The sequence below is a fragment of the Varanus komodoensis genome, unplaced genomic scaffold (genome assembly GCF_004798865.1).
Source record: "Varanus komodoensis strain SLA01 unplaced genomic scaffold, ASM479886v1 scaffold32, whole genome shotgun sequence".
NCBI classification, from domain to species: domain Eukaryota; kingdom Metazoa; phylum Chordata; class Lepidosauria; order Squamata; family Varanidae; genus Varanus; species Varanus komodoensis.
In genome coordinates, this window is record NW_025335798.1 from 463275 (window position 1) to 476545 (window position 13271).

Sequence of the window (13271 nt, forward strand, 5' to 3'; positions counted from 1 at the left end):
GTGTCTCTGAGCATCATTACACTGTGGTAAAACCAACAGCCAGTGTGCCCGGTCTGTGTTGCATAGCATGGAAGATCAACATTAGGGAAGCATGTTATGTCTTCTTTCTGAATAACACACCATGGATAGCTGATGGAGCATTTCTTTCCAGTGCATGAAGAGACCCAGCAAGCCAGCACTACTTCTGGGAGCAGAATGCCTTCTTAATTCTTTTCCCTATGAATTGGACCATTGTTATTCCCATTTTACAGAACTAAGACAGAAAAAGAGAATATCTTGTTCAGAATGATCTGGTGAGCCTTTGACTAACCTGGGATTTGAATCCAGGCCTCCCATGTCTTTTGTAAATAGGGGTTGGGTGGGCTGGAGTGACGTGGGCTGCATACCCTGCTTGTCCTTGCGTCTGTTTGTTCCCTTAGGCATACTCCTGGCTAAGCAAATGGAGGAGTTTGCTGATGACACTGGGGAGCCCAGAGGAGCAGGCAGACTTGTTTGCATCAACAATGACAGAGTCAAGGCTGCTCAAAAAAACGGACAATGAAATTAACCAGACAATGGCTGTGCTTTGTAAGGATTTTTCCATTCTGAGGTAAGCTGCATCTCTCCGGGAGAGCAGAGTGTAGGGTGAAGTAGGGAGTGACAGGGAACAGGAAAGTGTGAAATTGAACGAGGCACAGAAGGAGATTCCTAGATGGATGGAAGATTCTCTGTAGGTTATATGGCCCACGGAGGAACGTCCAGCTGTTTACAAGTGGAGACACGACGGAACATGTGCGAAAAGGCTGCTGTTGATAAGAAACTCTTCATTGGTTCTTCCAACACATTTTTTAACCATTCCTTGTCATCACTAGAGCCTGATTTTAATTGCACTTGCTTGGGATTAAGCCCTGATGATTTCAGGGAGGCTTGCTTTCAGGTAAGTATACATAGGATTGCAACACGCATTTCAGAATGTGATCTTTCCTAAAGCAAACGGAGGACCGTCCGTGACTCCCTAAGTTTACAGGCAACAGAAGCGAATAGTGAACAAGTACAAATGGAGGAACAACAGCAAAGTATGTGGGGACAGATGAGGTCAGAGTGAAGAAGAAACAGCTGAAAGCCTACGGTTGGCAGCTCTGGTGTGGTGGTGGGGGCGGGGTGACTGGCAGCAGGGGCTGAGGAATCGGACACGAAGGGTGTAATACAGAGCTGAGGTGCACAAGCTCCATTTGAAATCACTTCGCTGTGTGCTTTGCTTGCACCGATTTGCCTACAAAGCAGTATGCAAAAGACATTGGCAGAAAATTTGATGGGCTGTTTAGTGAACTGGGATGCACCGAGGCTGTAAAAGCAGGTTCTTAATATTGTTCCCAGTGTGCCACAGAAACTGTGGACACTACATAAAGCTTCCTTGACAGTGAGATAGAGAGATAGATAGATAGAGAGAGAGAGAGAGAGAGAGAGAGAGAGAGAGAGAGAAGTGGCACCAGACCAGATGGTTAAATGAACTGCTATTGGGCTAGGAGCCTGGTCTCTATAATAAAAACCAAACAAGTTGAGTGTTTGCCTAGGCCCGAAAGTTGTGAGCCGGGCCACCGAGTGTGCGTAGTGCCCCTGGAGGACAGTTGAGGAGATCATGTCTAGACTGCGCAATGCAAAAATAATTTCAGATTTGGGTGCAAGCCAAGGGTTTCGGCAGTTCCAATGCAACAGCGAAAGTGCCAAACTCTGCACCTTTCACTCCTCTCCTAGATCTGTGCTAAGAGGAGTTCTGTTTGGGATAGTAAATACCTGAGATTATAAGAACATCACCGCCTGCCTTTGCAGAACACAGGAGGCGGTAGCCTAGGTGCATTTTCTAGGATGCAGAATGGAAATACGATTAGCAGGCCAAGACTGTGGCCTGCTTGCTCCAAAGTAAGGCCTACTGAGTGCAGTGGAACGCACCCTGCAAGCCTTTGCATGTTTACTCAGGGGCAATTTCCATGAGATCCCACACTGGCTCTGGGGAAGTGTGCCTAGAACCGCAGCTTCACTTCCACTCTGCAAGCTGAGAGCTGCTGTCTTAGTATAATAAGAGGCTTCCTGCAGTGTGACATGTGATAGATATCCATGGAGGGAAAGCAATTGTATCAGTGGAAAGGCTTCAGGCATGCCGAGAACAAGGGAAGTGTTGAAATGCTGCAAGGAAATGCTTTCCTTCAATTGCTGCATGTGGTGAGGTGTTAGTTGGCACCAGATTTTATAGCAGGACATTCTTCGGAGTGAAGTATTGATTGGAGAACTGACTGATAGCAGCAGTTAGGCCATTTCTGCAACTGAATTGGTAACAGGAAGCTTTTGTGGATTTTTCCTTGAAGCATTCTGAGAATGCAGCTCTGGGTTCCTTTAGAAGTCGCTTTGAGGTATGCTTCCTTGGGAGTAAGCTGCATTGACTAAGCACGCAATGGGATAGCCCCACTCAATCTCAGAGCTGTGCCCTGAACCAGGAATATACTGGTGGCTGCAGATGGTTGACAGTAGATACTTTCTTGCAGACAAATTCTTTAGGTGTGTTCCCTACAGTTAAACACAGGAGCAAGCAGAGCAGAAGTAAACACTGAACTGAGCGCTACTGAAACTGAATCCGACCAGCTTAGTTTGAAACCGCAGGGTGATGTGAGCTTACAAAAGTGTCAAGGCTGGAAGGTGGGGCAATAGGAGAAGCCCGAACTCCTTACATGAGGAGGAAGGGAGAAGTCATATTGGGAGGAAATTGCAGCATACAATGGGTTTCTATACACAAGCCATCGTGTATTAATGTGACGTAGAATGGGTATTAGCAAAAGTAATTCCTAATGCCCATCTGGTGATTGAGACATGTAAGAACAGAGCCTGCAAAGTCCTATCCTGACCAGGCATGAGCAGCGCTTAGCCAGGCTCAAGTATCCAACTGTGAATTTTGCAAGAACAGACGGCAAAAGCCTTCAAATGATTTACCTGAGAAATGTGGCACTTTCTTTTGTCACTGCCACTCAGGAGGCTCTTGGCAGCATCCCACAACAGCAAAAATCTCTCCACTGTTGCCGGCCAGCCCCGGTCCGCAAGGTCTAAGGGCAGGTTGGTTTGCAGCTGGGAAGCTTTTCTCAGGGCAGCAGGCTCCTCTAGGGGAACAGAGCTGTTGGTGGGAGTAAATGGCAGGTGGCTTCCCATGGAATCTGGAAGTACTTGAAACAGAGAATGGCCTTTTGGGCTGTGAGTGCTTCCTTTCATTTCTGAGCATTCTTAATTTGAATCCTTCCTATCTGAAACCATAGTACAGCAGTTGGCAGACAAACTGGTATACTTTGGCCTTATTGGGGAGGCAGAAATTGATTTGTGAGATAACCCCAAGGGCCCTCATGAGCAGAAGGTTGAAGGTCCAGCCTTATGCAAAAGCATTCAGCCCAAGATCTTTAGCCCGAGAAGCTGTATGCAAGAACAACCGTGCACGTGGGGTTGTTGTAAAGAGCATTCTCACAGAGTATGCCGGAAGTTCAGTGAGAACTCACCAGAGGAACTGTTTGTACCAAGAGAATGACCATTGCTGTGGAATAGCTGTGAGAAATGGGGTCGGGTGGGAGAAGCATGGGGGTCCCATCGGTGTGGGCAGCAATCAGTCCTTGTTGGCTGGGTCTGGGTGCTTCCATGAGAAAATGCAGGCGCAGAAGCACACCCTGTTTTCATGTCCCTGCCTGTCTCACAGACCCTGGCTTCATGTTCTCCTTCTACCCCAACCCTGCTCCTCTTCGGAAAGTGCTTCAGCATCACTTTCTTTCTCTGCTCATTATCAACACAGATTACAGACCCTATCTGAAGCACTCCCAAGCCAGCAGATATGACCCCTCCCCCCAGTCACCTCTTCCTCAGCACCAGCACTCATAAGAACATAAGAATGTAAGAAAAGCCATGTCAGATCAGACCAAAGGTCTGCCTAGTCCAGCACTCCATACACATGGTGGCAAACCAGCCGCCCACAGGATCCCTCAAGCAGGACGTGTACAAGAGTTCCACCAACCCAAGCTCTTCAGCTGCTGATGGATGCAGGCAGGCCACCTGTGGCAGCACGTGGCCAGCAGGGCTAGTAACCACTGATAGCCTCCTCCCTCATTAATCTGTCCAATCCCCTTTTAGAGTCATCCAGGTTGGTGGCCATCGCCACGTCTCGTGGCAGCAAATGCCATAGTTTGACTATATATTGTGTGAAGAAGTACTTCCTTTTATCTATCCTAAACCTCCTACCAGTCAACTTCATGGAATGACCCCAGTTTCAAGTGTCAAGATTTTTCTCCCTCTCCACTTTCTCCACACCATGCATTATTTTAGACACCTCTATCATGTTTTTCCTTGCCTTTTTTCTAAGCTAAACCTCTTCATCTCCCTCAGATTTTCCCATAGGCCTCCTTTCCTTGAAGAATTGCTGTTTCCCTCCCATCTGCCTGATCTCTCCTTCAGGACCACAATTTTTAGTCCCTCCTGCATTCTGTACAAGGAATGTTAGGCTCCTGGCACTGAGAGAACCTGCCAATCTCATAGCAGAGCTGTTTGTTTTGCTGTTAGCCATACACCCATGCATCATGAGCCTGTCCTCCTGAGCAGCCTGAAATTTAGTGTAGCTGGAACAGACTTTGATATTCCCATATATAGTCAGGGTACCACAATAGCCCTTTGCTTGACCTTCTTACAAGACCTCAAGCATCCCTATGTGACTAAGTTCTAGTGACTAAGTCCTATGCAGCATCTGGGCTGGCATCCAGTGCTCTTCCCATGGCCCAGATTATTACAGCCTTGCCTCCTCTACCTGTGGCCTGTGCATTCCCCTCCTGTTGTGCTCATTCTTGCTTAGCAACTCAGTGCCCATCATTCCAATTCCTTTCCCTTATTTTGGTGGATCTGCTTCACTCCCACTTAGAAACCTTTACAGGATCCGTTTAGCTTCACCCTGAAGTCACCCATACCAGACATCCCCCTGTTCCTTCCTAGATTGCACCTTAGCTCCCCTAGCCCTTTGGTTCTTTTGAAAATGCAAGATTTTATACCAGGGATGCAGAACCTCTTCGGCTAAAGGCTAAATTCCATTTTAGAGATGTTTTCAGGGGACCACCTTCCCACAGGGTGAGTGGGACTCAAAGCAAAATGCGGTGGGACCAAGGGAATGGGGCCAAATTTCCAATGTGTTTAATTTCAATTTCTCATGGCCAGTCACAAAGCCTCGGTAGAGGCAATTCAGTTTTTTAGATTCAGGGAAAATAGCATGAAAGCTGAAAAATTGAGAGCCAGTGTGGTGTAGAGAGCCAGGGTGGTGTAGTGGTTAAGAGCATGGGACTGGGACTCAGACGATCTGGGTTCTAGTCCCCGCTCAGCCATGGAGCCAACTGGGTGACTTTGGGCCAGTCACAGACTCTCAGCCCAACCTACCTCACAGGGTTGTTGTTGTGGGGATAAGATGGAGGAGGAGAATGATGTAAGCTGCCTTGAGTCCTTTGCAGGAAAAAGGCAGGATATAAATCGATAAATAAATAAATAAATAAATCAAAAGATCAGTGGTCAGGGAAAGGGAGGTGGAGCCTTCTAAAGAACTCTGGAGGGACCTGAGCAGCACCATGCTTGGCCCCTTGGGTTCGCACCCAAGTTGTGTAACTTTCTGAGGAAGCCTGTTGACCAACTACACCCCTCAGCTGGCAGCAGCCCTTGTCCTCAGCTACCTGTGGCTGCTCTGATTATGCACTTCTGTGCTTTCAACACCCAGACTACAGCTACAGCATGCACAGTTTCAAAGAAAGGTATCCAAAGAAGGTATAGATGGCCTAGGAAAAAGTAGCAGCATAACACCTGCCTGTTTCCTTACTTCTGTGATCTTGCCATATGCAGGACAGCTGGAGGAGAACTCCACAGGCAAATTCAGCTGGTCCTCACGATTTGAACATAAGTCACGGGAGTGTGCTTCTGTGCAAAGTTTTTTGCAATAGGTAGTAGCAGGGCAGGGGAGGTTATTTCAACAGCAACAACACCTCAGCCTGCTTTTGACCTTACTGGTGGAAATAATACTGAGGGCAGAGTTTCTGGCTGGAGGAGTCTAGGAGGGGGAGGCTGCAGTTTCTCTAAGATGAATGTTGAATTTGCCCTATTTTCCCATTGTCTAGAAAGTCTTCGGTTCACATAGCCTATAAGGGAGTGTGTAGATGGTTGTCATTTCAGGGGCTGGATGCACCATTCCCCTGCATGCAAAGCCCATGGGAGCTTTTCAGTTGTATTGGTCACCTGCTTTTCTAAGCAACTGCCAGCAACATGCATGGGATCAATGCAGTTTCTATGCTGGCTTCTCCCAGAAAGCATGTGGGTGGCCTGGGGTGGAGGGTGGGGGGAAAGGGAGGAGGTGCTTGCTCCTTTCCAGGGTGCTCCCACTTGTGTTTCAGACCTGGCCCATGAAACAGTTTTATCGGGCCCCTGGCAGCCGTACCAAATGTTAACCATGTGGTACACATTTTGCCCAGAGCATCATATGTAAGCAGAGGAAATTTGTTTTCAAACGTTGCAAGATACATGAGCTATTCCATACGTTAAATGTTCTTTCTTCCTTTTGGGTTTTGTGTGCAGTGCCCTGGCTGATAGTTGCACAGAGACTAGTCTGAAGCCTGGCCACCTGTGGGGAGGATGGGTTGTGCATCAAAATGTACTTTGATGGGTTTCCAGACCACCACCCAGAGAGAAGAATGGTCCCCAGGAAGACAAAAACTGACCATTCCTGAGCTGTAGTGCTGGACCAGGCATGTGGGAAATGGATGTTGGTACGTGTGCCCCTGGAACTGAAGTCTCTCTCAAAATGTCCTGTTTGAGCCTCATTTGTGTCACTCCCCTTCTACACCAGTGCATGGCTGTCTTGTTGCAACAGTGCGGCACCTTCAAACCATTCCTGTAACTTTTCCTGTTCCCCTCTTTAATTTCCTGGCTGCAGGCTTAGGATCAGCAAACCTAAACCAGCAGCAAGCTTAATGAGGAGCATCTGTAGGGAAAGGGCATGCACGTGGAAAAGAGTCTGTGTGTGTGTGTGTTTGTGCGTGCACAGATGTGTGCGAGCACAAGGGGTTGGGCAGCAGGCGGTCTACCTGTCAGACTGAGGAACTGCCTTGAACACATCTTATCATGGGTGGGAAGCCAGTGAAAAAAGAAAGCAGGGGGTAGGGAGTTTACTGGATAGGTCCAGCTGCTTCCCCAACCAGGGTTTTGTTTCTCTCAAGGATCCAGGTCCCCTAGATAGGTCCTAGATGTGGGGCATCCCTAGTGGCATAAAGCACAAGATGCGCCACACTGGACCAGATGCGCCACACTGGAGCACAGTTCATCTAGCCTGGCATTGTGTTCATATAGTGGCCAATCAGCTGCTCGCAGGGCAACCAAAAGCTAGGTGTGAGTGCAACAGCACCATCCCATCCCTGTTCCCCAGCAACTGGGGTGCACAGGCATACTGCCTCTGATACTGGAAGCAGCATATTAGCATCAGGACTAGTAGCTATTGGTAACCCTGCCTCCATGAATCGTCCAATCCCCCTTTTGGTAGCTATTGCTACATCTGATGGAAGTCAATTCCATAATTTAACAATGTGCTATGTGAAGGAGGACATCCTTTTATCTATCCTGCCCTTCCACGGGTTGAATCCAGATTCTAATATTATTAGAGAAAGAAAAAAATATTTTCTATGCATTTCTCCACATTGTGCATGATTTTGTGCACCTCTGTTATGTCCCCCCTAACTAGCCTTTTCTCTAAGCTAAAAAGCCCCCAAAGTGCTAGCCTTTTATCATAGCAGGATTGCTCCAGCTGCACGATCATTTCAGTTGCCCTTTTCTACACTTTTACCAGTGCTGCAATATCCTGTTTTAGGTGCAGTTACTCTGAGTAGTGGTCACCCCACATATTTGTATAAAGGCAGCTTGGCGATTTTATTTTAGTTTCTTCCCCAATTATGCCTCACCTGGATCGTGCCTTTTTCACAGCAGCCACACACCAGGCTGCTGTGATTAACATTTGCATTCATGCAGCAGGCTGGATAGCTGAGGCTCCAACTGGCCCGGCAGTGCTGCAGCTCTGCTGTGAAGCCAGTGAAACAATCCTCAGGAGGAGCATGCCTCTGATGGCACACACAGTCCCCTCAGATGGCTCAGGGTCTAATTTCCAGGCAGTCCCGGCACCCTTCCTGTTAGCCATTAAGCAAGAAGTGTGTTAGAACATACGCTTCTTCACAAAACTGTAGAACTGGTGTACCGGCCAGCACAGGACAGACAGTGTGAATCAGTGCCCATCCTGTCATGCACCTGCCCATCCTAATACCAATGGTTTAGGTCTGGCCTCCTTGCATGTTATAAATAACCACATGGAGACTCGAATAGGGTCACAAGAAGAAGGATGCCACCATCCTGAACAAGGTCTGATCTTGTGCAGATTTCTGTCCTACTCACTTAGGACAACTCATTCTTTCTGCGCTTTTGTTCTGAGCGTGGTCAGACCTCAACCAGAGGCTACCACTTATCAGCACAGCCATACGGTCACATTTTCAAGCACGCACGCCAAGGCATTCCACCAGGCTACTACTAGCCAATACAAGAAAGCACTTTGGTCTCTGAGAAGGGCATCCCCTCTTCATGGAAATGACCTTTCTGGATCAGCATCAGGAACAAGGCCCATCCAAAACAGAACTTGTTGGGGCTCCCAGCCTTTTTGCCAAATTGGTGGACAGATGGACATGGAAAATAAGCCAACAGTAAAGGATCCCCACCCTAACACCTCTGAGCAGCAAGCTTAATGAGGAGCATCTGTATGGGAAGGAGATGCATGTGTGTCTGTGCATACACAAGTGGCTCTTTTCAACATAAGGAACATGTGTATTTCTGAACCAGATCATATGTATGTGGCTCAGTACCATGCCTTGGCCATCTCCCTGCAATAGTCCCCTCTCTCTTTATTCTCTCCCTAACAGGAAGCCTCCAGCCCAAGCATCTTAGAATAGGCCTTTTACAGAACTCCAGCCAACACATAGAAGAGTAGACCCATAGTATACTATGGGGGCATTTGCAGGTGGGACTCTTAGTTGTCTCAGGAGGAAGGGCTCCTTTCTACACAGTACGTTGCGTGTCGCTCATCAGCACTGGCTGAGTGTTGTGGCACGGCACTGTGGAATGAATTGCAAAAGCCCAACGGTGTCACTCATCTAGGGGGTCCCTTGTTTGTCTGCACAGCCACAGGTAAGCATGCGCACATGCATAAAGTAGCCTGGTTGTTTTTGCATGCACTAATAATTACATTGTGTTTGTGCACACAAGTAAAGAAAGGATGTTGTTTATGGAGAGCACACCATTTCCTGGTATACCCCTCTCTCTTTTCACCCATATTCTTCTGTGATACTCTCCACACAGCTTTTCCTGCACAACATCTCTTCTTTGCTGTGTCCCTACATTGTACCCAGCAAAGTGAGATGCTTTCTTCTTTAAAGTGAAAGTAGCCTACAGGTGGCATACCAGAGGCCAACACCCCCGGTGTGTTGTTGGGGAGCATTTCTAATGTGGGCTGTTCTGGAGGGGAAACAAACCAACCAACCAACCAACAAACAAACAAACAAAGCCTCATTGCAAGCTGCTAGCTGCAGCTGCTGGATGGGGGAGATGGAACTGTGTGCATTGATCAGTTCTGTCCCTATTCTTTCTTTTCCTCTCACTTTCTCCAACTGCCTGAGTGGAGGAGCAGAACTGGTTGGCTCTAAAGAAACCCAAACCAATAGACAGCATCTTTCCCTACCAGATCCAGCAGGGAAAATTTGGGCTCTTGTTCATTTGAGACATGAAAGAGCAAGTTTTGCATATTCCTGTCTGCTCCTAAAGGGATGAATAGGGTTGGTCTCCCTGGCCTCATGTTTTCCTGCATATCCCCCTCCACTTTCCCTGCTCTGCCTTCTCCAGTATACAGAGTAAAAGATCCCAAACATTTTTGTTTTGTTTTTGTTTTGTTTTTTCCTTTGTTTGTTTGTTCTGTCTTTTTAAATAGCTGACTCTGTGGGAGCAAGAGACTCCCCTCTTCCCAAACGGCGTGATTGTCAAAAGAGCCAGTCCAGGAAACAAACCACTTTTGACCTTTTAAGGCTTGTTTTTACATTTTTATTTTATTTTAAACACAAGCCCTCTCCCAGAAAGCCTGGGGTGTTGTCTGCAAAACACAAAACCCCCATTGCTTATAAAAATTACACCCTTCAGGAAAAAGCATTCTCAATCCAAGTAATCACCCCCCCCCCCATTTTCTGAAAGTAGCAGGAAGAAAAGTCTTATTAAATAGTCTACAAATGTTAAAACTTTTAAAGAATTAACAAAACAATGCAAAAGGCCAAACAAATGCTCAGATTATTGAGGAAGGTCCAGGCACTTCCTAGGTTTTTTCCTCCCCCGTACTTCCATCCGCCCCAAAGAAGGACATTTCCTCATTTTGGCAAAAAACCTTGTTTCAGGGTGGTTTTTTCTTTCCCTTCTCCTGTTCTTTGTTTTAAAGCAAACAAACTGTCCTTTAATTTTGGTAACTAAACTTTCCTTCTATGTTGGGACAGCACTTAACTCAAACCTTGGGCTGGGGTGAGGGGTGGGAAACCTTTTTAGCCCTTGTCTAAAATGCTGGTGACTTGGATTTTCCTCTGTCAGTTTTGGATGTTGTTCCCTCGCTAAGCAGCGTCTTTCTCCCCCTCGCCCCAACTCCCGTAATCACAAACATGCATGAAAAAGAGGTGGGGGGGCAGAGGGAAAGTCTTAAATCAGTCCCAAAGCCAGACAGACGTTTTAATCAAATCAAATTAGAATCAGCAGCGGTTTGGAAAAAAAGACGAGGCGCACGGCAAGACCCCCTGCCCCATCCCCCCTCGCAAAACTGAATGAGATGCGAGCCCTTACCTGAACCCCCCCCAGCAACACATAGCATAGTAGACTCAGAGTGTGGGCTGGGGGCGACGCTGCGGGTTAGCAGACAAACGGTTTTGTTCCCAATGATCGCTGCAGATCCCGGCGCGGAGCGAAAAACTGCCTTTCTCCCCGGCTGGCTCTGCCCCGGGTTCCGTTCTGTTCCTTTTCCCCGTTTTCCCCCCTTTCTCTATTTGTTTTGGTTTGTGTTTGCTGGGTGTTAGGTGGGAAAAGCTGTCTGTACTTTTTTTTGTATGTGCGCAAAGTTTTCACCACGCTCTCTCTCTCTCTCTCTCTCTCTCTCTCTCTCTCTCTCTCTCTCTCTCCTCTCTTCCACCTCCCGTGATTTGCTCTTTTGATTGGTGTCCAGGAATGTAAGAATATAAAAAAAAGAAAAGAAAAAGTGCATACACCCTCTCTCGAAGCGGCTGCCTTTTTTTTTTAAATTCAAGTGTTAAGCAGAACCAGGTTGCTTTCAAGAATGTATTTGATGCAATTGTATACAAGCGCAGTCCCATTCATTTCGCTGCCCCGACCCCCCCACCCCATTTGCCACCCACCCCAGCACACCCCACTACAGCTCTTGAAACTTTGAGGTGGGGAGGGGGGAAAGCAAGGTAAAGGATCTGGCAAGAGGGCTTTTCTCAAAGTCAAGAAGGAAGGGGAAGAGGACTTGGGGGGGGGGGGATGAACGATCCAGAGGAAATGCCAGCCCACCATACCCTCCCTCCCCACCCCGCTGCCCGCATGCTGCCAAGTTTTGCTAATGGCATTTTTAGGGGGGGGGGGGCTTCCAGCAAATGTAGTGAGAAATGAAGTGTGCTTGCGAGGGCTCGGTTGGGGTTCTGAGCGAGGAGGAGAGAGAGAGGTGGGCCGGCTTCCCTCTGGAAAAGGGAAGGCTGGAGAGAAGGACCAAGGGCTCCTACCTGCTCTGAACTCCATCTGGTTCAAGCCCCAGTCCGGTGCAGCCCTTGAAGGTAGGTGTGTGACTGAATACTTCCTTTCGCCGAGGGGTCTGCATGGAGACTGCTGCCTCCTTTATTCTGGGCCAGGATTAATAATCCCATTTGCCAATCCCACTCACTAGGGTTTGGTTGTGGGTTTGGTTTTTTGTTTTTGTTTTTTTTTTCTTTAATGTGCGCGTGTGTGTGTTTTAATTTGGTGAAGATATTTGTGAAACCTTCTTCTCCTCTGACCCCCCTCCTCCTTTCTGACGTGTAAAGCTTTAACCACAAAGCAGAGCCCAGTCCCAGAGGGTGGGAGCGCGCGTGTGGGGGGCCTTGTGGGAGGAGAGGTCCCGCAGACTGGCTCCTCTCCCCTGCAAAGAGACAGGGCGAGGTGAGTGCGTGAAACCAACCTGTCTCAGGCTGAAATGCCAGATTTGGGAAGGGAGGTGGCGGGGGGAAAGTGGGGGGAGAAAGGGGTGGGGATAGAGAGAAGAAACTGACCCATTCTCTTTCTCCACTCCTTTCGCCTTTCCTCATGTATCATGGACTGGTTCCATTTTCCTGGCTTAAGACTCCCTTGGCCCAGACTTTCCGACTGGACCATGGAGGGTTTCTGCATCACACCCCAGGCCAAGGGCCAGGCACTTGGGGCGCCGCTGCCTCCCCGCTGCCCTTTTGCGGGGAACAAAACACAATGGCTCGCTGGTGGGTTGTTGTCGGATGCTTGTCCCATTCTCACAATTGGAGTGGCCTTTAGTCATCGGCAGGTGACTAACCCGCCAGGCGACAGATGTCATGAAAGGCTGATGTGGGAGTGAGTGCCAATAGTTCAGTCAGCAGCCAGTCAAGGGCACTGGTGGGGTGGGGGTTCTTTGTTTCTTCCTCCTCCCCGCTTCCAGATCATGCACATTTGTCTCTCATTCATCTTGGTCTTCGACTTCCCTTCTGCCCTTTGTGTGTGTGATATTATCTATGGGTTCTGCTTAGAATCCATTAATCAGCAAAAGGCTTCCCAGTCCAATTTTGACACGAGGCTTGTGACTCAGCACTCTGCTTGCTCTCCACCATTGGGGGCAAGGTCCTTGATGCTGGATGAACTTACTGGAAAGGGGTCTTTGATAAGGAAATATGGAAGGCTGAAAAGCATTCAGGCGGTTGTTTGCGGGGATCAGAAGAGAATCAGGTTTGATGGACAGGAAGGATTCCTTAAAAGAACTATCACCATTCTGTTCTGCAAATGTATTTTGTATGGAAGATGAACTAACTTCACCACTGAGTTTAACAGATGCACACTGCTTTATGAAAATCATTACTGCATCATTCACACAATCCTTGCAATTGTGGCATAGCTCACCCCCCCCCCATAATTCTGATTATCCACTTGGATGTACACAT

At 48.0% G+C, this 13271-nt stretch overlaps 1 protein-coding gene across 1 annotated transcript in view; it reads right to left on the reverse strand.

Moving 5' to 3' along the window:
- Positions 1-11996, reverse strand: part of CLCF1 (cardiotrophin like cytokine factor 1) — a 46787-nt gene extending 34791 nt beyond the window's left edge. Inside the window, 1 exon segment of the mRNA XM_044438392.1 lies at positions 11856-11996. Coding sequence (XP_044294327.1) covers positions 11856-11996 — 141 coding nt within the window.
- Positions 11997-13271: the final 1275 nt, after the last annotated feature.